Source organism: Thermobia domestica, chromosome 2 (genome assembly GCF_964235325.1).
Source record: "Thermobia domestica chromosome 2, izTheDome1.hap1.1, whole genome shotgun sequence".
NCBI classification, from domain to species: Eukaryota; Metazoa; Arthropoda; class Insecta; order Zygentoma; family Lepismatidae; genus Thermobia; species Thermobia domestica.
The window spans coordinates 18,854,880-18,881,720 of record NC_137455.1 but is presented as its reverse complement, the minus strand read 5'-3'; the positions used below and the strand labels follow the sequence as shown (position 1 = coordinate 18,881,720).

The following is a 26,841-nucleotide window of genomic DNA, read 5'->3' as shown; positions in this document are numbered from 1 at the left end:
TTCTGTAGGCGGATCAAATATAGGTCCCAGGCCGCTTCCTTCCTTTCCCAATCCTCTGTTCCTTCCCTTTCCCTGGATAGATGTGTTCGCCGAGGAACTTCATCTCTTATACGTGACGGGCTAAAATGGCCATAGATGCCGAACGCCCGAAATCTAAATTCTAAATCCTGAAACCTAATTATTTTCTCCTATTTTAAATTCATTTTTCCCTATTTCAATAAGACCTACGTAATAGTAGCTACTTTTTTTTTTTTCGCGATACACTCCAGTTAATACTTTTGCAACTGAATTCGTGAGAATAAACTAGAAATTATTTTTTTAAAATTAAAAAAAGCCATTCTCTAATATTAAATTTAACTACATATATGTCTACGAATCCAAAAGTTGTATCTGGTAGTTCTAAGCCCACTTTTAAACCTCTTGAGAATTTGATCTCGGTGGAGCTCATGGGGTTCAGATCTACGGTCCCATATAGTCTCGGTGCTAAAAAGGGACATTAAACTCAAAACAACTGAACACACAATACCTTTACGGCAGTGTTTTACAACCTTTCTTGACTGACTCAGTAACGTAGGATTTTAAGGTGGGTCAGTGAGTGAGCCACTAAAATTTTGAGGGGTCTACTTATTTTTAATAATCTTTGAGAAAAAAAATAAAAATAACTTGATGCTATCACAGAAACATAGAGTTGACAGGTAGTTATTGAGGATTAGGGAGGTTCTGGTTTAGAAACTCAAGTTATTTTAGCGATTGAGCCTTTGGTTTTCCCCCATTCCCATCAGATATGTGCAAGATTGTTCTCCTATCGCAACCTAAACCTTAGATGTCATAAGACCATGAATACAAGTACAATACAAGTATATATATATATATAATGGAAACATCTTACCAAAGTCAGCAAACTCGTAATGACATGAATTATGTACATAAGTTACTTACGAAAAACGTAAAATTCAACTTATATCGACGGGGAATCTGCCCCTCTGCTCCCCAAAAAACTAAAAAAGAAACTAATGTTTTAAAAACCTATCAAGCATACATTACATCCGACCTCTTATTGAATAAATAGAATATAGGTTAGCCCTAAACTATACCGAGCCTATCTCCGTTAAAATCTGTCAGTACCACTGATAAAAGTCCTACCTTACTGTTTTTCTGCTTCACAAAGAGGCGACGCCAAAACTTGGTAGCCCATTTCTCCTCACTACAAAGCGATCCTAGAGAAGACAAAAATACCGTGTAATACAGATTACAGGATGTAAGGACATAGTGCTTGTTGACCGGGGACTTGGCGAGTATAGGTTTCCAAATAAGAATAATGATTTTCAAACATAATTTACAAATTGTTTTCATGTGATAATTTATATTCTACTTCTACATTTGACTCTACTGAATATGAACTATTGAAGAATGTGAACTTAACGCAAATACAAACTATTAATAACTCTATCTTACATGGAACATCTGTCAAGTGTTGCACGCCAATTTCAACGAAATTTTGCAGATAGATACTATATTAATGCCACATTGACTTGATCCCTAGTCTTCCGTTGCAAGCGCTGCTATCGGCTGAAGGAATTCCACTCGCTTTCTCTCTCTTAGCAAAAGCTGTACACTTATTGGCTCAACGCGTGGGTGTGTGAGGGTGTGAGCTTTAGTTCGCATTTTTGCCTTGGCTCAAGACATTTTGGCAGCACAATAGACACAAATTAAAGTGACACGTGTTTTTTCGTTTCTGTAGAAAAACGGTTTGAAGAGGCCTAAGCCCCTCCCGAAGTATTTTCAAAAAAAGCTTGAAATCTCCAAAAGAACATGAGCAATTTGCAGAAAAAGGCGTATACACATACTATATAGAAAATTAAGGAATACGGGATATTTCTTTTGTGTGAGGAAATGGTTGCAGGGGGAGGAACGGCCTCTATTCAAATATCTCCAAAATTAATGACAAAGGCCAAAATCAAAAAAACGGTACAAGCGATTCCAAGGAAACTATGCATGCAGATAGTAGACTTAAAAGTAAGAAATACGTATTTTCCCTTTCTGCAGAAAAACTCTTTGAAGAGGAGTAAGCCCCTTCCGAAATACTTTCCAAAAAGCTCTAAATCTCCAAAACCTCACAAACAATTTGCAGAAATTTCCAACATATATTTCACATACCCAACAATTTTTTTCTGGGGCCCGTATACCTATCTATTACGAGCCCCTAACGGCGTTTGTCACAAGATCTAGTTTTACAGGAGAAGGCAAAAATAAAATCAAAGTGTGAACTTCTTAGCGAACACCTGTTTGCTGCCTTTGCACAACTACAGCAACTCTTGAAACTAGTAAACTTATCCACATGAGAGCTGGATACGTTGATAAGCCATTCTACTTAGCAATATACCGTAGTGTAAAAAGTAAAAGATACTAAAAGATAGACACTCGCCCTTAGTGAACCAAGGTATATAAAAAGTAGTATTTCTCATCATTGTGGATGATAATATATTTTTCTTTCTACAATAGCGCCCATGATCGAATACTGCTCTCCCATATGGGCCATGGCAGCACCTACACATCTCTCCAGACTTGATTCTATTCTTAATTTCTTTATCCCTATAGTCCGTTTTCGTGTTCCTGCACTTCGAATATTATCTAAGAAGGAACTCTTGCGACATCTTAATATCCCGACTCCGGAAGTACGCAGAATTATCTCTGACCTGAAATATCTTCATAAAATAGTTAATGGAAACTTAAGATCGGAAATATTACTTCAGGAACTATCCTTACGTGTCCCTTCCCACATCACCCGGAATACCCACCCATTCCATCTTGCCCGTCCTAGGTTGGCAATTATACAGAGGTCTCTTTCTTACAGAATACCAAACTGTTATATCAAGTAACAACTAACGTGGACATTTTTTCAAACTATCCGGTGTTTGATAGAGCAATTAAACGAGTTTTGACGGAATAATATTATTTTTACACTCTTTTTTGACACTGTTCTATGTTGTTGTTATTGTTGTCTTGTTTTTTTCTTTCTTTTGTTAACATTTCCCTGTGTAAAATGGCAAAGTTATGCTGTATCTGGGAATTTGTTCAATAAATAAATTTGTCCAATATACTTGGATAGAAACTACCCAACTTCCAAGCAAAATTTCCAGAAAGTTCCAGATACTTCCGGTTTTTTAGCTATCATACATAAGATTATATGATTTAAAAGGGTAGTTGATTTTTTAGTAACCAATAGAAACTATGTGACTATCCGACAAATCATTCCGAAGCTGCCTTTGGGTTTTGTGAGTTTTTAATAAAATATTTAAGCGATATACGAATTTTGTTATTTGCTAACGAAATTCTAAGTTACGTAGGTACTTTATGACCTGCTACGTAAAGTGTTAGTTGATTAGACATCATATGATATATCAAGAATTGCGAGTTATTGACAAATGTTTTGGCTATTTATGAACTTGGTAATTTGTGACAAGCTAATGAATGTTTCTAGGTGATTTCATAAAAAGAATTTAAAATAGACAAGAAATTGTTTTCATTACTATTATTATTATTTGATCTTTTGTTAATTCAAATAAAATAGTTTAACTGGTTATAATAATGACTTGGTAAGAAATTTTTCATGTTCCTAGATGTTTAAGCACGTCAGGTTCTCACGGGCCAAATGCAGAGTCGTTCTGGCGCGTGATTAGTGCCATACTAAAGGGATCGACTAACATATGTTTCCTGCACTAGTCAGGCCTTTAGTATGAAACTAATCATACGTTAAAACGACTCTGCATAAGGCGGCACGTGTCTAAATGACTTAATACACGTTCCGTCTTTTATACGGGAGATCTGGGTTTGATCTTCCGTATAAGCCTATGTTGTTCGAACTTTATGTTAAGCATTAGTTCCACGTCTCCTTACTGAAGAAAACTTCAAATCAGAAGATGTAAATTATAGTTTGTTTATTTGAATTTCTGGCTTCACCCTTTACTCAACACTTACCTGCACTCTCCGATCTTAGTCGAAATTCATTACTCAAAGATGATATGTCTTCGGCTTCTTGAATTAGGAAAGACGGAATTGGAACTGCTTCTCTGTAATGTGTTTTCCCAAAGAAGAATACCTCTAGCCTTTCCTTCGTTTTGGTTTCAGTACTAGAAACATAATAACATTGTTTTAATATATTTAATACTATTAATAAGTCAAAGGAATAATCCAACTATTCATTTACCTCAACACAGTACACAGGATTACCGAATTTTGTGCAACTAAAAAGAAGACACGTGATTTTTAGATACTGATATTTGAAGTAGAATGTTATAGGGAAAGATGTTAAATCTATATTATAAAATTGAAAGTGACTATGTTTGTGACTCTTAATCTCTTGAACCACCAACCAATCTCGATCAAAGTTTCGACGTAGATGTGGTTCTGGCCTGGGAGTGTTTTAAGCTATTCACTATGACGGTAGAACTTAGGGGAGGGGAAATTATAAAAAAATAAATAAAACTTAATAATTCTCGAACAAAACAACTAATCTCGATCCAGTAGCGTAGCCAGGATGTGTGTTTGGGGGAGGGGCAAGTGCTGTTATAGGGACATATAGAAAAATTACAAACAAAAAAATATATAAACATAAAAATATATATAAAAATACAAACATCAAAGTACATTGTCGGACCTCTTTGGGGGGGGCCCTCCGGGCCCCCCTTCCCTACGCCACTGTCTCGATCAAATTTTTAACATAGATGAGGTTCTTGCCTGGGGTGTTTTTGTTTTATTATTTCACTTTGACGGAGAAATGTAAGGGAATGGGAGGAGAGGGAGATATAGTAAAATCAATATATATAAAAATAAAAATCACTATATTCGTGAGTCAATAACTCTTGAACCACCCGATCAATCTCAATCAAATTTTCAACATAGATGAAGTTTGAATCTGGAAAGTTTTTATCATTTCACCTTGACGGTAAATCTTTGGGGAGGGGGAGGAGAGGAGGAGAAATATATGAAAATCAATAAAACGTAATAACTCTTGAAACACCCGATCAATCTCAATCAAATTTTCAACATAGATGAAGTTTGAATCTGGAAAGTTTTTATCATTTCACCTTGACGGTAGATCTTTGGGGAGGGGGAGGAGAGGAGGAGAAATATATGAAAATCAATAAAACGTAATAACTCTTGAAACACCCGATCAATCTCAATCAAATTTTCAACATAGATGAAGTTTGAATCTGGAAAGTTTTTATCATTTCACCTTGACGGTAGATCTTTGGGGAGGGGGAGGAGAGGAGGAGAAATATATGAAAATCAATAAAACGTAATAACTCTTGAAACACCCGATCAATCTCAATCAAATTTTCAACATAGATGAAGTTTGAATCTGGAAAGTTTTTATCATTTCACCTTGACGGTAGATCTTTGGGGAGGGGGAGGAGAGGAGGAGAAATATATGAAAATCAATAAAACGTAATAACTCTTGAAACACCCGATCAATCTCAATCAAATTTTCAACATAGATGAAGTTTGAATCTGGAAAGTTTTTATCATTTCACCTTGACGGTAGATCTTTGGGGAGGGGGAGGAGAGGAGGAGAAATATATGAAAATCAATAAAACGTAATAACTCTTGAAACACCCGATCAATCTCAATCAAATTTTCAACATAGATGAAGTTTGAATCTGGAAAGTTTTTATCATTTCACCTTGACGGTAGATCTTTGGAGAGGGGGAGGAGAGGAGGAGAAATATATGAAAATCAATAAAACGTAATAACTCTTGAAACACCCGATCAATCTCAATCAAATTTTCAACATAGATGAAGTTTGAATCTGGAAAGTTTTTATCATTTCACCTTGACGGTAGATCTTTGGGGAGGGGGAGGAGAGGAGGAGAAATATATGAAAATCAATAAAACGTAATAACTCTTGAAACACCCGATCAATCTCAATCAAATTTTCAACATAGATGAAGTTTGAATCTGGAAAGTTTTTATCATTTCACCTTGACGGTAGATCTTTGGGGAGGGGGAGGAGAGGAGGAGAAATATATGAAAATCAATAAAACGTAATAACTCTTGAAACACCCGATCAATCTCAATCAAATTTTCAACATAGATGAAGTTTGAATCTGGAAAGTTTTTATCATTTCACCTTGACGGTAGATCTTTGGGGAGGGGGAGGAGAGGAGGAGAAATATATGAAAATCAATAAAATGTAATAACTCTTGAAACACCCGATCAATCTCAATCAAATTTTCAACATAGATGAAGTTTGAATCTGGAAAGTTTTTATCATTTCACCTTGACGGTAGATCTTTGGGGAGGGGGAGGAGAGGAGGAGAAATATATGAAAATCAATAAAACGTAATAACTCTTGAAACACCCGATCAATCTCAATCAAATTTTCAACATAGATGAAGTTTGAATCTGGAAAGTTTTTATCATTTCACCTTGACGGTAGATCTTTGGGGAGGGGGAGGAGAGGAGGAGAAATATATGAAAATCAATAAAACGTAATAACTCTTGAAACACCCGATCAATCTCAATCAAATTTTCAACATAGATGAAGTTTGAATCTGGAAAGTTTTTATCATTTCACCTTGACGGTAGATCTTTGGGGAGGGGGAGGAGAGGAGGAGAAATATATGAAAATCAATAAAACGTAATAACTCTTGAAACACCCGATCAATCTCAATCAAATTTTCAACATAGATGAAGTTTGAATCTGGAAAGTTTTTATCATTTCACCTTGACGGTAGATCTTTGGAGAGGGGGAGGAGAGGAGGAGAAATATATGAAAATCAATAAAACGTAATAACTCTTGAAACACCCGATCAATCTCAATCAAATTTTCAACATAGATGAAGTTTGAATCTGGAAAGTTTTTATCATTTCACCTTGACGGTAGATCTTTGGGGAGGGGGAGGAGAGGAGGAGAAATATATGAAAATCAATAAAACTTAATAACTCTTGAAACACCCGATCAATCTCAATCAAATTTTCAACATAGATGAAGTTTGAATCTGGAAAGTTTTTATCATTTCACCTTGACGGTAGATCTTAGGGGAGGGGGAGGAGAGGAGGAGAAATATATGAAAATCAATAAAACGTAATAACTCTTGAAACACCCGACCGGTCTCGATCAAACTTTCAACATAGATAAGGTTCGGGCCTGGGATGTTTTCATCATTTCACTTTGACGGTGCAACGTAGGGGAGGGGGAAGGGGGATGTATGTTTAAAACAATAAAAATAAAAGTGACTGTCTTTGTGACTTCATCACGCTTAAACCACCCTACCGATCTTAACCAAATTTTCAACATAGTTGAGGTTTGGACCTGGGGTGGTATTTATTATATCACTTTTACGGTAGAAGTTAGGGGAGGGGGAGGGGAGATCTATAAAAAAAAACGCAATAACTCTTGAACCATTCGACCGATTTCGATCAAATTTTCAACATAGATGAAGTTTAGGCCCTACGCCTAGGATAATTCTTGTCATTTTACTTTGACGGTGCAACGTAAGAAAGGGGGAGGCGGAGATATATGTAAAAAAATAAATAAATAAATAAATAAATAAATAAATAAATAAATAAATAAATAAAAATAAAAATGAAAGTAACTGTCTTTGTGATTTCATCACTCTTGAACCACCCGACCAATCCCGATCAAATTTTCAACATAGATGAGGTTCGGGCCTGGAATGATATTTTATCTATTCACTTTGACGATTGAACTTAGGTGAGTGGGAGTGAGGAGTCAAAAAATAAATAAAACTTTTAATAAGTCTTGAACCAAATGATCAATCTAGATCAATTTTTTTAACATAGATGAGGTTCGGGCCTGAGATGTTTCTTATCATTTCACTTTGACGGTAAAACTTAGGGGAGGGAAATAGAAGGGGTATATATATATATGTAAAGTAAATAAAACTTAACTTTTGAACCCTGGACCGATTTCGATCAAATTTACAACCTAGATGAAGTTTAATCCTGAGATGGTTTTTGTCATATGACTTTTACAATGTAACTTAAAGGTGGGGAGGGGAGAGACATTTAAAAATGATCGATATTAGTGTCGACGACGAACAGTGACACTTCTGATGCCGTTTAAATCTAAATTCAGCCCTGTAAGTTGGGGAGGGTGAGGATAGGGGTTGGACAAAAAATCTAAAACGTTTGCAAAAGTATGAAAATCATACCTAGTATGGTGTGCGGCCTTCTTTTGCGTCCAAAACAGCTTGGATCCGACGTAGAATGGACGTATACAGCTTCTGGATCGTGGTGTGTGGAATTTTGTACCAATGTTCCTCCAAAACATGCTCCAGTTCCGTAAGGGAAACTAGTGGAGGGTAATGAGACCGAACACGCCTTTCTAACTCAGACCACAATGCCTCAATGATGTTCAGATCTGGTGATTGTGGTACCCAGGGGAGATGTGACAGCTTGTTCATGCTCCTCAAACCATGATTTCACCGTTTTTGCAGCGTGACAGGGTGCCAAATCATCTTGGTAGATGCCATCACCATCAGGGAACAATATTTGAGCCATGGGTAGAACCTGCTCCGCCAAAATGGCCCCATACGCCTTAGCATTCATCATTCCATGCAGGGCTATGATGGGACTTACAGCAAACCACGATATAACTGCCCATACTGTAACAGAACCACCCCTATGCTTTACAGTTGGGAGCAGACAGTCTCTATCATAAGCCTGAGACAGTGTTCTCCATACGTAAACAAGACTGGTTGTTGGAAACAAGGTGAAGGTCGATTCATCGGACCACATTACGCGTTTCCATTGCTCATGAGTCCACACCTTGTGGTCCTTGCACCAGTGGATACGCATCTTCGCATTTATTGCTGTGACCAGGGGTTTATCGATAGCGGCCCTGCTATGAATTTTCATTTTATGAAGTTCCAGTCGTACTGTTTTCGATGAAACCGGGTTCTGTAGGCCGGAATTGAGTTCAGACGTAATTTTCATTGCAGTGGTCTTCTTTTTTAGCTGCTTCAATCTGTTTTAATGCCCTCCGGTCCCTATCTGACGGGATTATCTTTCGATCACTGTTGTGCTTCGCAGACGTCGTATGCCCATGAATTGTGTATGCCCTCGTGACATTGGACACAGTGCCTTTCGATACCCCTACAATGTTTGCCACTGTTGCCACTGAAGCTCCAACCAGACGGGCACCAATGATCATGCCTCTTTGGAAGTCCGCCCATTTTACCGCACCACTTTGACACCATGACACTCACAGGTAAACTGGTTACTGCTTACGGAAGAGGAAGGTCCACATAACACATTGAAAACAAAAAAACAATAAACAACCGCAACACGTGTTGTACAGTGGAGGGCCAAACTTGCGTGTCCTGTATGAAGTGTTCTTAGATTTTATTGTCCACACCCTGTATATATACATTGTTACATTATACTTGAGTATAATGTATCATAGTCCGTAAAATTTTGGAACTCCCTGTATATTCCTGTTCATGCTTAGCTTCGGAAAGACAATTGAGAATTACTTTAAATTAATTATTATATTCTGGGTTTAGGTTTCAAATTGTAATATTTTGTCAAAATAATACCATACTTAAGTAGTGTTTATAAAATTACATATAACGTGATATTTTATTAATATTCAATATTTTGTCCTTATTATCATGTTATGTGGGTTCAAAGGTGTCTATTTTGTAATTTCTTGTAGGTTTTGTATTATTTTGAAGGGAATTTTAACGTAGGGAATCTTCGCAAGAAAACTCAAAATTTTTAATTCTGTAATTTCTTCAGAAATTCCATTTTGAAATTCGGCCATGATGTCTTATAGCACATCCCTTTGTTTAGGTAGTAATTATTTTCTCATTGGAACAGAGAAATCTCAGTTTCCTTTGAGGTTCATTCCAGATATTATCATTGGTTTGGCTTCTTTTGATGTGTCGAGATTTAAGGTGTTATCCTTTTGTTGCGTCATCAGAGAACCAATTCGAGCTCTTCTCCGTTATTCTTTGTCTTTTTTCTAAAAAGAATAGAAAGAAAGAAAGAAAAGAAAAGCTGTGTTGAAGATCGGACAGGCATTTTAGTTCCTAGTCCATAAATTGTGTAAAATTTGTAAAATTACCTCCAAGATTATTTAAGTTAATGGAAACTGTGTTTTAGTGACTGACTAAATTGGATGAAGTGTTGGGAATTTGGTTTTGAAACGCTCAATGGACAATGTAGCAGAGTACCAAAGCAAACTTTCATCAGGACATTCAGTGTAAGGTATAATTTTTCTTTTAAGAGCACCACGTCGATTTTTGGATAAAATCGGTGCAGTTTACAAAGCAAGTAAGTAAGCAATGATTATTACTATTCAGTGAGACTGAAAAGATACAACGAAATCAGTGGTTTTGTGCTTTTTGACCTCTAAATTTTGGTTTGGAACACAGTAATGGCTTGCTTGTGTGAAATGGTCGTGTATGATATCATAATGCAGTTTTAAACCTAAAATCCAGTTTCCCTAGAAACTACAATCACATCTATCTGTCATGTGAGCCCGGATATTATGCGGATTAATCGGGGGGAGGGGAGAGGGAAGAATCTCAAACAAAATGATTTGATTGTTGCAATAGACAGGTTTGCGCTCTTTATGAGTGCAAATCTCATCCCAACATTATGTATAAACTTTTCGATAATGTAATTCTATAAAGAAAATACTTCATTCGAAGCTATAATTGATTTTGAAACCTGAGATACTGCTCCTAAAGTATAAAATTTTAAATTTTAAAACCTTTTTTGTTTTGGTAGTTATAAATCCGAATGATACATGTACGATTTCCGAGTTACGTATTATATTTACTTCGATAACCTAGTACAGATATACTTTGAACGTGCATCATGGTAACTACTGACAACAGATTTTCTTTCAATAATTCGCGGAAGTTATTCTATCCTGTGAATAGGAATACAATTTGAACATTTAATGCTATATTTATTAATTTTGTCTGAAATTAAATTTTATTCTGTTTGGTTAGATTAGTAAAGTTGACATCCTTTACGTCTTTGGATTTCAGATGTGATGTAGGCTATAAAAATAATATTATATGAGTGATATATTTTTATGTTATAGGTTAAGTTAGATCAGATTAGTTTAGGTTAGAATAGGTTAGGTTAAGTTTACTAGCCGATAGTTTAATTTTGTAGGAGTTCTAGCCCACCAACCACTGTATTAATATTATTGTATAAAGAGAATTGATTAGGTGTACTGATGTCAGCTTAAAGTGAATATGCTAAGAATCATAATAATTCTCAGATGTCAACATATATTATTATTAGTACTATTCGTTGAAAAATTTTATTCAGTAAGAAATTCTGATGAAATGGAAATATTACGTATATGTTGTCAGATTTTTCCTAGTTAACTTAAAATCAAATATCAACTTGTAGAAGCATTAAAAGATTATTTCTTTTTTTAAATTTTCATATTATTCAGGATAGAGCTGTAGCATCTGTATAAACCCACAAAATGTTTATTCAATAAAATGTAGAAGTTGTAATTTGACCATTTTCTTTTCAAGTAGAATTGGGATTTAAAATGTGCATTAATCTCGAATAACATATACAGTAAAATCATGTCCGTGAACCTGGCCCCATCCACATCGGCACTAATTTTAAAACATATGCCAAAAATTAGTGCCCAATTAGTGCTGACGACCTGTAATGTTAAAAAATTTGTGCCGTTACACAGACTTCAAAAAACAAAAAAGATTCTGGGTGGGGCTAGGTTCACGCTAGCCCCACCCACTCAACCGATCGAGATGAAACCTATACCCAAGGTTAGTGTTAAATTAGTGCTGTCGATACCACATAAAAAGAAAATTAGTGCTATTATCAGAAGGCCAAAATATATTCGAAAATGTTCAATGGCGGCATCATCAAAGAAAACCAAAGATCCCTCATTTTTATGATAAGATATATAGCACGAATCTTCTTTCTATGCAGTATCGTCAGCACTAATTTAGCACAATTTTTGGCATAGTTTACAAAATTACTGTTCCACTATTAAAAGTGGGTGGGGCTGTCTTCACGTGAACCTGGCCCCACCCACAGCGGCACTAATTTTTTAAAAAATGACAAAAGTTAGGGCCGAATTAGTGCTGACGACCTGTAATGTTAAAAAAAATAGTGCTGTTACACAAACGTCAAAAAACAAAAACGATTTTGGGTGGGGCTAGGTTCACGCTAGCCCCACCCACTCAACCGAGTGAGATGAAACCTATGCACAATGTTAGTGGTAAATTAGTGCTGTCGATACCGCATAAAAAGAAAATTAGTGCCACTATCAGTAGGCCAAATATATTAGAAAATCTAATACGGCGGCATCATCAAAGACAACAATCGATCCTCATTTTTATCATACTATACATAGCACTAATTTTCTTTCTATGCTTTATCGTCAGCACTAATATAGCACTAATTTTTGGCATGGTTTTCAAAATTAGTGCTGTTACACAAACGTCAAAAAACTAAAAAGAAGTGGGTGGGGCTAGCGTTAACCTGGCCCCACCCACTAAACCGATTGAATTGAAACATATACACAAAGTTAGTGTTAAATTAGTGCTGTCGATACCACATAAAAAGAAAATTAGTGCCATTATCACTAGGCCAAATAATTCGAAAATCTAATATGGCGGCATCATCAAAGACAACAATCGATCCTCATTTTTATCATACTATACATAGCACTAATTTTCTTTCTATGCTTTATCGTCAGCACTAATATAGCACTAATTTTTGGCATGGTTTTCAAAATTAGTGCTGTTACACAAACGTCAAAAAACTAAAAAGAAGTGGGTGGGGCTAGCGTTAACCTAGCCCCACCCACTCAACTGATGGAGATGAAACCTATTCACAATGTTAGTGTTAAATTAGTGCTGTCGATACCGCATAAAAAGAAAATTAGTGCCATTATCAGTAGGCCAAATAATTCGAAAATGTAATATGGCGGCATCATCATAGAAAACAATCGATCCTCATTTTTATCATACTATACATAGCACTAATTTTCTTTCTATGCGGCATCGTCAGCACTAATTTAGCACTAATTTTTGGCATACATTTCAAAATTAGTGCTGTTACACAAATGTCAAAAAACTAAAAAGAAGTGGGTGGGGCTAGCGTGAACCTAACCCCACCCACTCAACCGATTGAGATGAAACCTATACACAATGTTAGTGTTAAATTAGTGCTGTCGATACCGCATAAAAAGAAAATTAGTGCCATTATCAGTAAGCCAAATATATTCGAAAATGTAATATGGCGGCATCATCAAAGAAAACAATCGATCCTTATTTTTATCATACTATACATAGCACTAATTTTCTTTCTATGCTTTATCGTCAGCACTAATTTTTGGCATAGTTTTCAAAATTAGTGCTGTTACACAAACGACAAAAACGGCACTAATATTTTCGTTATTTCTGGCAAGTTAACGCTGTTTTCAAAGGTTTTGTGTTTACTTGTAGCACCTACATTAATAAATAAGAACGGTAGGTTGTTGTGCATTAAGAAGCACTAGCGATGCACTAACAATTGCGCTGGAAGGGATCATCAGTGCTTTTGATTTTGGTGGAAATTTAACGGAATGAAAACTTCACCATGGATTTCTTATGGAGTTTCGTGACATGTAGTTAGCCATATCTACATCAATAGTTATGCATTTACGAAACTATGTGTGGTTTGTAGAAGCACAAACAATGCATGAACGAATGAAACTTACTTTCCGTTAGTGCTTAAAATGGGAGCCAAATTCACGCTGGTCCCAAATGTTTTTCTACTTGTAGAGCTTACACTAATGGAGCGCTAACGTTAGTTGTCGGTGCACTAGGAAGCACTAACGAATGACACTAAGTTTTTCATTAGTACTTGAAATTTCAGGTGCAGTGTCAACTTGGCGCCACAAAAGGTTTTTATTTGTAGCTCCTATAGTAATAAAGCATTAACGATAGGCTTTAATGCACTAAGAATCATTAACGATGCACTAGCGATTGAAGGTGTTAGAAGGAAAACCCTTCGTGGGACAATTTCTCGCTGCTACAGATACTTCAACCACTAACGGAAAAATTAGATCCATTCGTTAGCGCATCGTTAGTGCTTCTTAATGCACCAACACGTAACGTTAGTGCTTCATTAGTATAGGTGCAACATGTAAAATACTTTGGGAAATAGTATGAACTTAGGCCCTACTATAAGCACTTAGAAAAAATTAGTGCGATTCGTTAGTGCATCGTTAGTGCTTCTAGAAAGAGTTTCGTTAGTGTTTATAAGAAGTTTATGAGGAATTTCTCAGTATATCAAAGTTCCACCACATTTAAAAGCACTCATGACCTCTTCTAGTGTAATCGTTAGTGCAGTGTTAGTGCTTGTTAGTGTAACAACCCCTAACGTTAGTGCTTCATTAGTGTAGATGCTAAAACTAAAATATATTTGGAAGTTGGCTTGAACTTTCCCCACTTCAAGAACTAACGAGAAAGTTAATGTCATTCATTAGTTCTAGAAGACACTAACAGCTTCTATACAATTTGATATTTCTGTAGTTTGTCCCCACCGAAAGCCTTGAAGAAATACCAAAATATGGTAGCAATGACGTTAGTGCCTAGTGCGTTTAAGTATTCTAACAATGCACTAACGATTTGTCATTAGGCCCATGTTTCTACGTCAATTTATATGGAATTTGATATTTCTGAAGTTGCCTCCCCCAAAAATCTTGAATAAATTCCAAAATATGATAGCACTAACGTTAGTGTTTAGTGCGTTTAAGTGATCTACTATCGATGCACTAACGATTGCCGTTAACTCCATGTTTCTACGTCAATTTGTATAGATTTGGATATTTCTGAAGTAGCCCCCACCAAAAATCTCCAGTAACTCGTAAACGCTGATAGCACTAACGTTAGTGCTTAGTGCGTTTAAGTGCACTTTCCATGCATTAACGATGTGCGACGTTTGGTATAATTTGGGAGAGGTGGGGGGCCAACTTCAAGCACGTGTATACATAGCAATATTTTTATTTCTATGCGACGTGTTTGAAGTTGCCCTCTCCCTACCTCTACCAAATTACAACAAACGTCGTACATCGTTAGTGCATCGTTAGTACACGTTAGTGCAATCACAATTTACGAGATATTGAAGATTTTTGGTAGGGGCTAACTTCATATGTAGTTATTCTCCCCACTAAAGATGGATTAGTGATTGCCGTTAACCCCATGTTTCTACGTCCATTTGTACGGATTTTGATATTTCTGAAGCAGCCCCAATACCAAAAGTATTCAATAAATCACAAAATATGATGGCACTAACGTTAGTGCTTAGTGCGTTTAAGTGCACTAACGATGCACTAACGACTGCCGTTAACTCCATGTTTCTACATAAATTTGTATGGAATCTGATATTTCTGAAGTTCGCCCCTCACCAAAAATCTTCAATTACTCGTAAACTCAGATAGCACTACCCTTTGTGCTTAGTGCGTTTAAGTGCACTAACAATGTACTAACGATGTGTGACGTTTGGTGTAATTTGGAAGAGATGGGAGCCAACTACAAGCACGTTTATACATAGCAATAATATTCTTTCTATGCGACGTGTCTGAAGTTTGGCTCCCACCTTCCAAATTACAACAAACGTAGCAATTGTTAGTGCATCATTATCCACTAAACGCACTAAGCACTAACGTTAGTGATATCAGAGTTTACGAGTTACTGAAGATTTTTGGTGGGGGCCAACTTCAAAAATATCAAATTCCATATAAATTGACGTAGAAATTTGGGGTTAATGGCAATCCTTAGTGCATCGTTAGTGCGCGTAAACGCATTAAGCACTAACGTTAGTGGTATCAGAGTTTACGAGTTATTGGAGATTTTTGGTTGGGGGACAACTCCAGAAATATCCATATCTATACAAATTGATGTAGAAACATGGGGTTAACGTGAATCGTTATAGCATTGTTAGTGCATTTAAACGTACTAAGCATTAACGTTAGTGCTACCATATATTGTGATTTATTGAAGATTTTTATTGAAGGGCCAACTTCAGAAACATCAAATTCCATACAAGCTGTTAGTGTTTAATGGAAGCACTATCGATATACTAATGAATATCACTAATTTTTTCGGGGGGGAGTTCAAGAAAACCTCGAAAGATATTTTACTTTTAGCACCTACACGAATGAAGCACTAGCGTTAGTGGTTGCTGCACTAAGAAGTACTAATGATGCACTTACGATTGCACTAGAGGAGATCATTAGTGCTTTTGAATTTGGCGGAAATTTGATGCAATGAAAAATTCAACATACATTTTTATCTGTGTTCTCTGACATGTAATTGGACATAAATACACTAACAGTGAAGCACTAACGAAATTGTTAGTGTTTCATACAACCACTAAAGATGCACTAAGGAATGGTACTAATATTTACGTTAGTACTTGAAGTGGGGGCGCAAGGTTCACGCACGGCCTATATTTCCAATTTAGTTTTTAGTCTTTTATGCTCCAGCTGATAAGCTGAGATAATTTTCATCTGATTGAATCTGTTTCGCACATGTGCAAGCTCATTTAGGTTACTTTTAATAAATAACCTTGTTCCAATTATTTTTCTTTAAAAAACTCGGACATATTACAATATTATAAAAAGCCGCAGGACACATTTTTCAGAAAAAAAAAAGACATGTCGGGCAAAAAAGAGAACTTTGGTAACCCTGATTGCAGTTACCAAATAGAAATACAGTAAAACCTGCTAACTTGTCTCTCTCTAAGTTGGCCACCTGCTCATCTTGACCTGGTTCCTCTTGAACCTGCATTTTTCCATAAGACATTCGTTACTTATTATTCTGTAAGTTGGCCATCTGCCTATCTTGGAACTTAGCCGCATTGAAGAAATGTTTACCCTATGATTATAATGATAAATTTACCTGCGTATCTTGACCACGCAAAGTACTGTTTTGTTATTTTTCTTAACTCTTTCGTAATGAGAGGCAGATGTTCTGTTCTTGGAGGTCAATGGCCAGAACACTACCCTAATAAATGGGTGGTCAAGGAAGATATGAATAACAAAATAGCATGTACAAGAATTCAGAAAATGGTTGTACGCATTTGTTTACTCTGTCTCTTTAGGTAAAATCATTAGCTATATCGGCTCCTTTCATCACTGGGGAGCTTTAGTAATTCCGGAAAATCCTCAAGGTTAAAGCTAACCTTCTCAATCGTCAACTATTGGCACCTGTTGGCTTGTCGAAAGGAAGCAGAGGTTTTGAGATATGAATTCCTTTAAAATTTTCTTAAATCATCTTTCGCTCCGAAAGAAACACTTCTAGCTCATTAACAAGAGGTAGTTAAGTACAAAATTAGAATGTAAATATGTGCCAAAAACAGTAAAAGAAATACGTCTAAAATGAACCACCATGAATAAGTTTGTTGTTAATAAGTGATTCGCTATTTTTCGAAAGGTATCTACAGAAATTTACTTTTAATTAGTTCAGATGAAAGTTTCTTAGTCTACAGATAGCAAATGAGCGATTTCCGAATCCGGTGTGTGTTCAGAGATATCTGTGTTTAATGGAACGGGCTATGTTGAGTACATGAATTCATAATCGATTCAAAACGTAGAAAATGGAATGAATTGTGCGTAAAAAAGAAAAAGGAAGTATATTGTTATGATTACTCAACAGTATATACATTTTTAAAAGTGGCTATCATGTCATTGGTTATTAAAATTTTACAATCATGTAATACTAGAAATCCTATTCTAAAAGTACACCAATCACACTTATTTTCTGTAAGTTGTGTACACCTGTCTAAGATGTACACCTTTTAATGGAACCGATTGTCGCCAACATAGACAGGTTTCACTGTAAAATTGCAGTTAAGCGCCATGGTAAAGCAGTACTCCGCTTTCTTTTATATTTTTTCTTTATTTTTTATTTTTATTTTTTTGTATATCAGATATGAATGCCAGTATGGAAAATGTAGATTTTGTGAACCAATATGTAATTATAATACAGCTTTAACTAACTCTATGCCTATGGAACAAGAGGTTCAATGCCGCGTTTACAAAAGTTCTCCACTGACTTCTATCCTTAGTCAACTGGATCCAGTTTCTACTTTGTATTCCTATTTCTGCGAGAATCATCTTAAATTGTTCTCCAATCTATGTCTAGGTCTTCCTAATTGTCGTTTTCCGATTGGTCTTCCAGTCAAGACTTTGAAAGTGTTCCTACTTTCTTCCATTCTAGTTACATGACTTACCCACCGGCCCCTCCTAGAGTTGATTACTCTAACGATATTTAGTAAATGGTATAGAATATGAAATTACTCGTTATGAAGTTTCCTCCGTTGCGCATTCGCGTCCCTCTTGGCTGCGAATATTCGTCTCAGGATTTTTATTCCCAATACTTTCAGTTTGCGTTCTTCCCTCAAAGTAAGCTACCATGTGTCGCAACCATACAGGACAATTTCGCGTGATTATTGTTTTATATATTTTAAGCTTCAAATTCCTCGAAAGAATTCGCGACAACAAAAGATTTTGAACTAAATAATAACACGAATTCTCTGCTTTTAGTCGATACTTATTTTCTTCGTGAATAAAATCTTATAATATTAAATTCGAATAAAGGACTCAGAATTGTAATAATAGAATATTTGGTACTCGAAAATTTCAAAATTTCCTATTACCCGTATTATTATTATTATTATTATTATTATTATTATTATTATTATTATTATTAGTAGTAGTAGTAGTAGTAGTAGTAGTAGTAGTAGTAGTAGAAACAGTGTCTTTAGTTGGGGAGGGCAGGAGGGGGTAACTGCCCCCATGAATTTTAGAAATACATATGTTTTAATTAAGTGTATACTAACATACTAATAAAAAACGTGAAATTCTTATATGAATAGAGAATCTTGCCCCGATATCTCCACCCCAAGTATTGTTCCGCCTTATGCAGTCATTTTGACGTATGGTTAGCGTCATACTAAAGGCCTGACTAATGCAGGAAAAATATGTTAATCAAACTCTAGTATGTCACTAATCATGCGTCTAAACGACTATGCATTAGGCCCTTTATTATTATTAGTAGTAGTATTTCTACAGTCGTATTATACTACATAGGAGGATATGCTAATGTAGTTACGATAAAAATACTAAAATATCAATATGTAATTTAATAAGCTATGAGAACGATCTCGAATTCAGACATAATAATAATAAAAGTTGACAAACTTTACGAAATTTAGAAATTCTACGAAACCTAAATACAAATAATAAAAATTACTTTTTTAATACACTAACCTCATTTTTTAAAAAAAAGATTGTGTAGCTACTTCTTCTCTCTGGATTCTTATTAATTATTTTTCAAGAATCAGTTTCTATAGAACTACTTTCGTTAAAACATTTTTAACGGTTTTTCTGTTATTTTGATATACAAACCTCCATATTGTTGATTTTTAATTTAAATAGATAAGTTATGATGCATTGTTTAAATAGGCTTATTCAATGATACAGACCTAATGTATATTGTAATATTCTACATGTAGTCTATATTTGTAAACACCAACATGTGCTTGTTATTTGTAAATAAAAACCAAGTGTTTTCTTACTACAACTACTACAAGAAGTAGACGACAGTTATCATCATAATCATTAAGTTATATGACAGAAGAGGAACACTAGCGACACCTCAATATAGAGGACGATATAAAACAAGCTGCAAGACCTTCATGAACATCATTTTTGGCTGGCCATCACTGCTCTCTTTGCTTGCATGGAGCTCTGAGAGTTCCACCCTAACCGAAGCCTCTTAGCTTGTCTGGAACTCTGAAGTCTCCTGCCCACTCAGATTGTCTGGAGCTTTGTGTGAACTTAACCACTCTTTTACCTTGTCTGGAGCTCTAACAGATCCTAACCGCAACCACCTAGCTTGCCTTGAGTTCTGTAGTTTCCCTGCCCGCTTAGATTCCCTGGAGCTCTACGGGACCAGAATCTCTCTTTTTTTGCCTGGAGCACTGAGAATTACTAAACCACTGCCACTTAGCTTGCCTGGAGTTCTGTGGTATTCTTTTGTTGGGTGCCTTGGGCTTGGGACACCTATTTACCCAGGCTATATAGAGAATTTTGTATTGGTCTTCTAACCACACTTACAGTGACTGTATGTTATAACAGAAATTTTATAGTAAAATGATTGTGGGAGAAAAACAAATACTGTGTGGTAAATTGCTCTGCCTACTAATTACCTTATCAAGGTAATTTTAAAATATAGTACCAAATATCCCACATATTACTGCAGGTAATATATTTTGTTCTTCCTTCTGGACCTCTCGCTCGAAATTCGAAAACCTCGTAAGACCATCCTAATGAATCCCCTCCATCCCTTTTTCTTGCCTTCTAGGTCAAACATTAACCCTTTATCCGCCATGAGGCACCAACACTATGCCTCACTGTTTTTATAATGTGCTGCGTGGCACTTATGGATATCCTCACATTGGTTGCTTTCGTATGCTGTGTGGTAACACGAAAACCCACGGGAATCGTTTTAATGTGTTGAAATCTTTAAGCAAGTGGCCCCGTAGACCTATTTATGTAATTGGCGTCTGTATGTTTGGTACAGTATTAGTTTCACAGCGCATGATATTATGACATAATTCTTCTTGCAATACATATGCATTTCAAATGTTCCAAGTTAATTTATTTTTATTGCACTTTAGTTATTTGTTATGAATAATAAAATAATTATACATAAAACTTATACATTCGTTTCATTTAGTAAAAGCATGCAGAAGGATACTTTTGTAAAAGAAACAATAAAAACTTATTCTTTCCTTGGTTTTACAAATAAAAGAAAGTAAAAACTTCAATCTTCAATATACATTGAACAATGGACATTGCAATCTTTGTTTACCCCTACAAAGTGGAATATATATTGTAAGTTCAGAAAAAAATATATAATATATAAAAGTGCAAAAAGTGAAGCACTCATTTATGTTGTCGAAAATTATGCACATGCAGTTCGCAGAATCGATCAAAATAAAATGAGAAAAATCAAAATTACGTTTGTGCCCCACGGATAAAATTTTTGTTAATACATTATGGCAGTTAAAGGGTTAAAAAAATACCAAAACACATGTTTCGTTATTTTAAATCAGAAGTTCGAATATCAAATTTTAGGACTGTAACTTCCCTTCTAGGTCAAATATCAAACAACACTGAAACACGTGGTTCATTATTTTAAAATAAAAAGAGGAAACACACTTTATGCGCCTAACCTTAAAAGTTTATGAGGTATGGACATTTTATTATGATTATTGAAGTCCGCATTATCCCTCCTTCCGTGTCGGATTTCCAAAATAACGAAATAAAACTCACTAGTGGTACTTTACATTATAAATCTTATATACTAGTCAAATTTCTTAATTTCTAGCTTAAGTAGTTTGACGTACGAGTTCAGGCATTCCTTCATAGGATCTCTTATTTCATGCATTTATAATATAGAAGCTAGCTGAAATGTCACTCCTAACACAAGAAAAGAAGGTTTATGGAAAGTATTTGAACCCATTCTCCCCTTACGATACGCATGGAGAATGAATTTTTACTTAAACGGTATTAAGACTGTCACTATTCATCTCAGCGACCCTGAAAACTATGGATTGGACACTAACATCGGTCGTGTTTGATTATTTTTACATGTCACTCGTTTTCGCTCTCACTCACTATACCGATAGGGCTGATCTTCGACTTAAACGACATCAGAAGTGTCACTATTCACCCCGAAAACTATGGATAGGACAGTATGAATAACCGTTTTCTATTACTTTTTGCATATCACCACTTTATTCCCTCTTACTCACCGTACTGATGGGGCTGTCTTGGTCTAAAACTGCCGCAAAGTTGTCACTAGTTATCTTAGAAACCCCGAAAATATGAATTGGACACTGATATCGGTCGTTTTCAATTATTTTCACACATCACCACCTTCCCACTTCCATATCTTGTGATAGTAACCCTTTTAACATGTATCAATATTTCTACACTACATTAGAAACACGAAAATTTCATAGTTATGGGGCCATAAGTTGTGTATCCAGACTTCTTGCCTATAAGAAGGCTTGAAAAGAGCTTTGAGTTTATTTAATAGCACAGTATCCTGTATATATATATATATATATATATATATATATATATATATATATATATATATATATATATATATATATATATATATATATATATATAAAGAATAAGCACTCGCCATATCCCCATCGACTTGGTTGGAATCAGATTTTGTTTCATTGCCATTACGGCGTCGCAAATGATAGCATACTCCCGCCAACTACACGTCTATATAACAACTACTTGCGAAGCAGCAAGAAGAACGTTCAGAGTGGAGTTACTCCGCGTGGTGTCGTGACTGTCGATTGTTTTTATTGTTTTTTTTATCAGATTATGTAATTGTTACCATATAATTTTATAACAGTTTCGGGTTCATATTTAAATAACTTGGTAACCAACATTAAATTAGTTTGTAACACTTTTTACTCAAAAGCTTCCTATTATAATTCAGTTTGGATTCAGTGCATTGTATCTTTGCATTTGTTGAAGAATTAGATTCGTTAGAGAATCCGTACATAGTGATGCGAGTAGCCGAGAGCTCCATCAGGCGCCAGAGGCTCGAATCACCTTGTTCACAATTACTTACTAGCCTCTGTCCACGAGACGAGAAACTAGGTGAATTCTCCTGGTTTTGTAAATTTATGTATCGAATTGGTGCTCTGATCTTTTTCAATTTCATCTAGAAGTTATTAGAATCCTCTCGCGTCAGAGAGGTCCTTGAAGGGTGTGATATAACAGCATTTAAACTATATTTGTCATTGGAGTATATTGTGTAAAGAGTTGCCTATCTTTAAACATTGATAAATGCTCTTCATTTATTCGCACAATCACTTTATTAGTTTATAGTTATAGTGCTGCCAAAATGTCTTGAGCTGCGGCAAAAATGCAAACTAAAGCGCACACCCTCGACACTCCCATGCGTGAAGCCAAAAAGGGTTCAGCTGTTGCTAAGCGAGAGAGACTTAGCAAAAGAGAGCGGAATTCCTTCAGCCGATAGCAGCACTTGGAACAAAAGACTAAATGTCAAGTCAATGTTATTCTATGGTTCATGTAATACTAAAACAGTGTTTGAAACCCGAGACTTGAGTAAACTAGGTGCTCATTCCATAATGGTTTGCGTCAACGAAACTCAAAATCTGCTTTTTAGTTTGCGATGATATGCATAATAGTTACAATTCATTTTTCATGTTTTGTGTCACTTTTCTTGGTGATACACTCCACAATTTTTGCGAAGGCTGGTATGGAATGAACCCACTAGAGTTTCCAAAGAGACTCGTGAAATTTCTCACCTCGTCTCGATCCTCGGCCCGAAAACGAGAGTTGTGACGTTTTCTGTCTAGTTCCTAATTTTGTATTATCTTAACAGTGATGCCAACCAGCAGGGAAAATACTACTTCATGTGATTTTTTATGTTAATTTTTCGAACAGGGATAAAGGGAATTTTAATCAAAATTGGCAGCATATAAGGGATTTTTAAATATTTTATTTCATCAACACTAACAAAGTTCTCTATGAGCAGGAAGCAGGCTAATTACGCTTCAGTAAACGGGGAATCGGTGTTAATTGTTAAATTGTGTTATTTGAAAGTGTATATTAGTGTGAAAGTGATTTATGCAGAAACTTATGAATCTTAAAAAAAAAGAAAGAAAGAAAGAAAAGAAAGAAAAAAGAACAAAAGAAAGCAGCACGAGGTTTTTTTAAAGGGTAAAGTTCTAAAGTTTGTCATCAGTTTCTAGCAAAATTTCGAAGATTTATCGGCAAGAAATGAATAACTTGCTTGTTTGTGTGCTTAATAATGTATAAGGAGAGCAAAAGTTGTGTTTATTTTCTTATATAAACGGTTCTAAACATGGAACTATTTGGCAAGCGGAGGGAAATACTTAGCGCCAGGTTACTTCATGGTAGGATTATGGGAATGTAAGGAATATTCGTTTTGTAAAAGTAAGTAAAAGTCGTGGCTTAATAAATCTAAAAATAAATTGTAGGAAATGCGGTAAGCAAATAACTGTAAAGAAACGTGGAGAAACTTATACTTTTCAATGTAACGGTAACATAACCAACATGGCGGCAAGGTTCTAGAACACAGGTCCCCCTTCCCATTTAGCGTAATAAAGACAGAAAACAACGTGCCCTGCAGGACTCTAACCCACCTTCACTCGCTAACGCTCGCTCGGCAATACTATGTGAATTAAATATTAAACCTTGGTACAGAAAGGAAGCAATTATTACGCTCTTGGTCGAAAACCAAGCGGACGACCAACTTCGGAATAAATGCCAAAAAAATCATGTGTAAAAGAAAGTAAATTACCACATACCATATTAAACAGCCATTTTCTAAAACACCACACATGGAATAACTAGAGAGTGAAGTTCGTGTAGTTTCATTAGGTTCAGTAGAACATTATGGCACAAAAGCTTGGTGAAAGTACTAAATTCTAACAACAAAATGTGTTTGTTTTCATGAACAATTTAAATATTTTTTTTAATTAATAAAAATATTTAATAGAAATTTAGAATATCCTGAATTTACTGAAACATGGAAAAGAAGAAAGTAGAATGTATATGTAGTTTCAATTTTCTTATTTTACACATGATTTGTTGATACGAACAAAACACGTGTTCAAAATACATAGAATAACCTCTTATTTTACACATTTTGAAATCTTTGTACTAACTACTTTATCGGCTATTTGCAATTAAGTGGAGAGAAAATTATGAACATATGTCTGTAGGCAGGGACGTACGCAGCGGGTGGGTCCTGGGGGTCCAGACCCCCCGAAATCCGGACTTTACTGTAAATTTAGTTTAATTTTAGGGGCAATTTTACAATTTTTAAATATAATTTAGCCTGAAATTCTGTTTGGACCCCCCGAAAAGCTTTGGAGCCCTCCCGATATAAATTCCTGCATACGTCCCTGTTTGTAGGGTATTCAGGACATGACAGCAATAGGCAGCATACCCGACGTCAGATGTTGCAGGGACGCAATAATCACCATAGCGGTAAATTAGAAAGCGAAAACAGAATAACATCGCTTTACGTCTATTTAGTGTTGTAATATTACAACAATATCGGTAAAGGGTAGCACGTAGGAAATTTAAGAGCAAAATTGCAATATCTATCTTTGGAAATGGGATTTTATAACATTAACATTACACCCAGTGGCGTATTTAGGGGGGGCTTCCGGGCTTAAGCCCCCCAAAATATTACTTACTATAGTAAAGTATATGAAATACCTTGCACAATTTTCAGATTTTCAGGCAAAGCTCCCCCGAAAGTTAGCAAAGCCCTCCCCGAAACAAAATCGTAAATACGCCACTGATTACACCTTTAATCTCTTTTCCGAGGTAAGACGAGAAATTTCTCACCTTCTGGTAGAGATCTGCACGGATCGGAATTTTTAGCCCTAGCCTGGCCTGGCGCGGCCCTTGAATTTATATGTGAGGTCCGATCCGAGTGCGAAATATGTTCTAGCCTTTAGGCCCGAGCTTGTGTGATAGTCAAATGAGCCCGAAATAAGCCCGAATTACAGAAACAATAATTAATGCAAAATTGTATTTTATTTTACAATAATTAGAGGTTTATTTTGCACTTTAAGAGTTTACATGATTTACAGAGAATAACGAAATAAAGGTTATCGTTTACACTTATTAACTACGGTATATGAATTCTCTAAAGAAAATGGTCAATCATGTGAATTCCGTCTCCCTTAGCCTCGATGAATAATTGTGGGACGTTAAACTAAATATTTAATTTCATTCATTTTATAGATTATTATGAAATGAAATACTTGAAATATTTAAAACAAAATGTCTATGTGTCCAAATTCTTATGCAAATGGATGTATACTGGACGCACTCAGCTAGTACTCAAAGCAGTCATTGTTGTGAATTAAAAAAAAAAAAAAAAAATGGAGTACACAATATTGCTGTTCAAACTTTCACCCACATATAAGCTAAGCATGTTTATTTCTGTTACTTAAAGTTTTTCTCTCCCCTACACAGTTAGCTTTACTCTCAATTGCACAACCACAATGCAGGGGCGGATGCAGGACGGATTTCTTGGGGGGGGGGGTTGTAATACTGCTGTTTAAGAGCTCCTAACTCTGGGATGGGTTTTATTTATATATAAAATAATAAAGTTTGCTCTTCTGGGGAGGGGGCGATCGCCTCCCTCTGGATCCGCCCCTGCCACAATGATAATCAGATTTTTAGTGTGGACATCTTAAGTTACAAATTTAGATCATTTTAAGAGTTCTCCAGAAAGATCGGTCCGATAGATATCGTTGTACAGTAGGTATATTTACAAAGTTAGGTCCGGAATGGCCCGAGAAATATGGTTGTATATTTAAAAATTTACAGCCCGAGCCCGAAGTGATCCATGCCCTGTAGGCCCGAGCCCGTGCAGACCACTACCTCCTGGGCAACAATCATCTGCTGTTTAGATGTTAAGGGCTTGTCTGTTAAGAGAACCTGTCTGGATCGCTTTCTAAAAGTTTGATTTTAATTTGACTTATAATATTCTCATTTATGTAAATAATGCCTTACTCATTCCGATTCTCAGTAAATGTTACAATGTTTACTTCCAGTAAATACAGAAATAATTGATTATTGCCCCATTTTAGAAGCATACCGTTTCCCTTTGTACGTATTTTCTCCAACTTGTACAACATGTTAGGTTGCATAAGATTCTCTAAGTGAAGAAATATATCAGGTCGTGACATATTAGAAATGATACA

At 35.7% G+C, this 26,841-nt stretch overlaps 1 protein-coding gene across 1 annotated transcript in view; it reads right to left on the bottom strand.

The window, feature by feature from the left end:
* Window positions 1-19,423, bottom strand: part of LOC145679657 (protein EFR3 homolog B-like) — a 92,309-nt gene extending 72,886 nt beyond the window's left edge. The window contains exons 1-3 of the mRNA XM_081750233.1: window positions 19,292-19,423; window positions 3,979-4,130; window positions 1,144-1,217 (exon numbers count right to left, since the gene is read on the bottom strand). Of these exons, the coding sequence (XP_081606359.1) occupies window positions 1,144-1,217; window positions 3,979-4,130; window positions 19,292-19,296 (231 nt within the window). The 5' untranslated portion in view covers window positions 19,297-19,423. The remainder of the gene's footprint in view (window positions 1-1,143; window positions 1,218-3,978; window positions 4,131-19,291) is intronic.
* Between the last annotated feature and the right edge of the window lie 7,418 nt (window positions 19,424-26,841).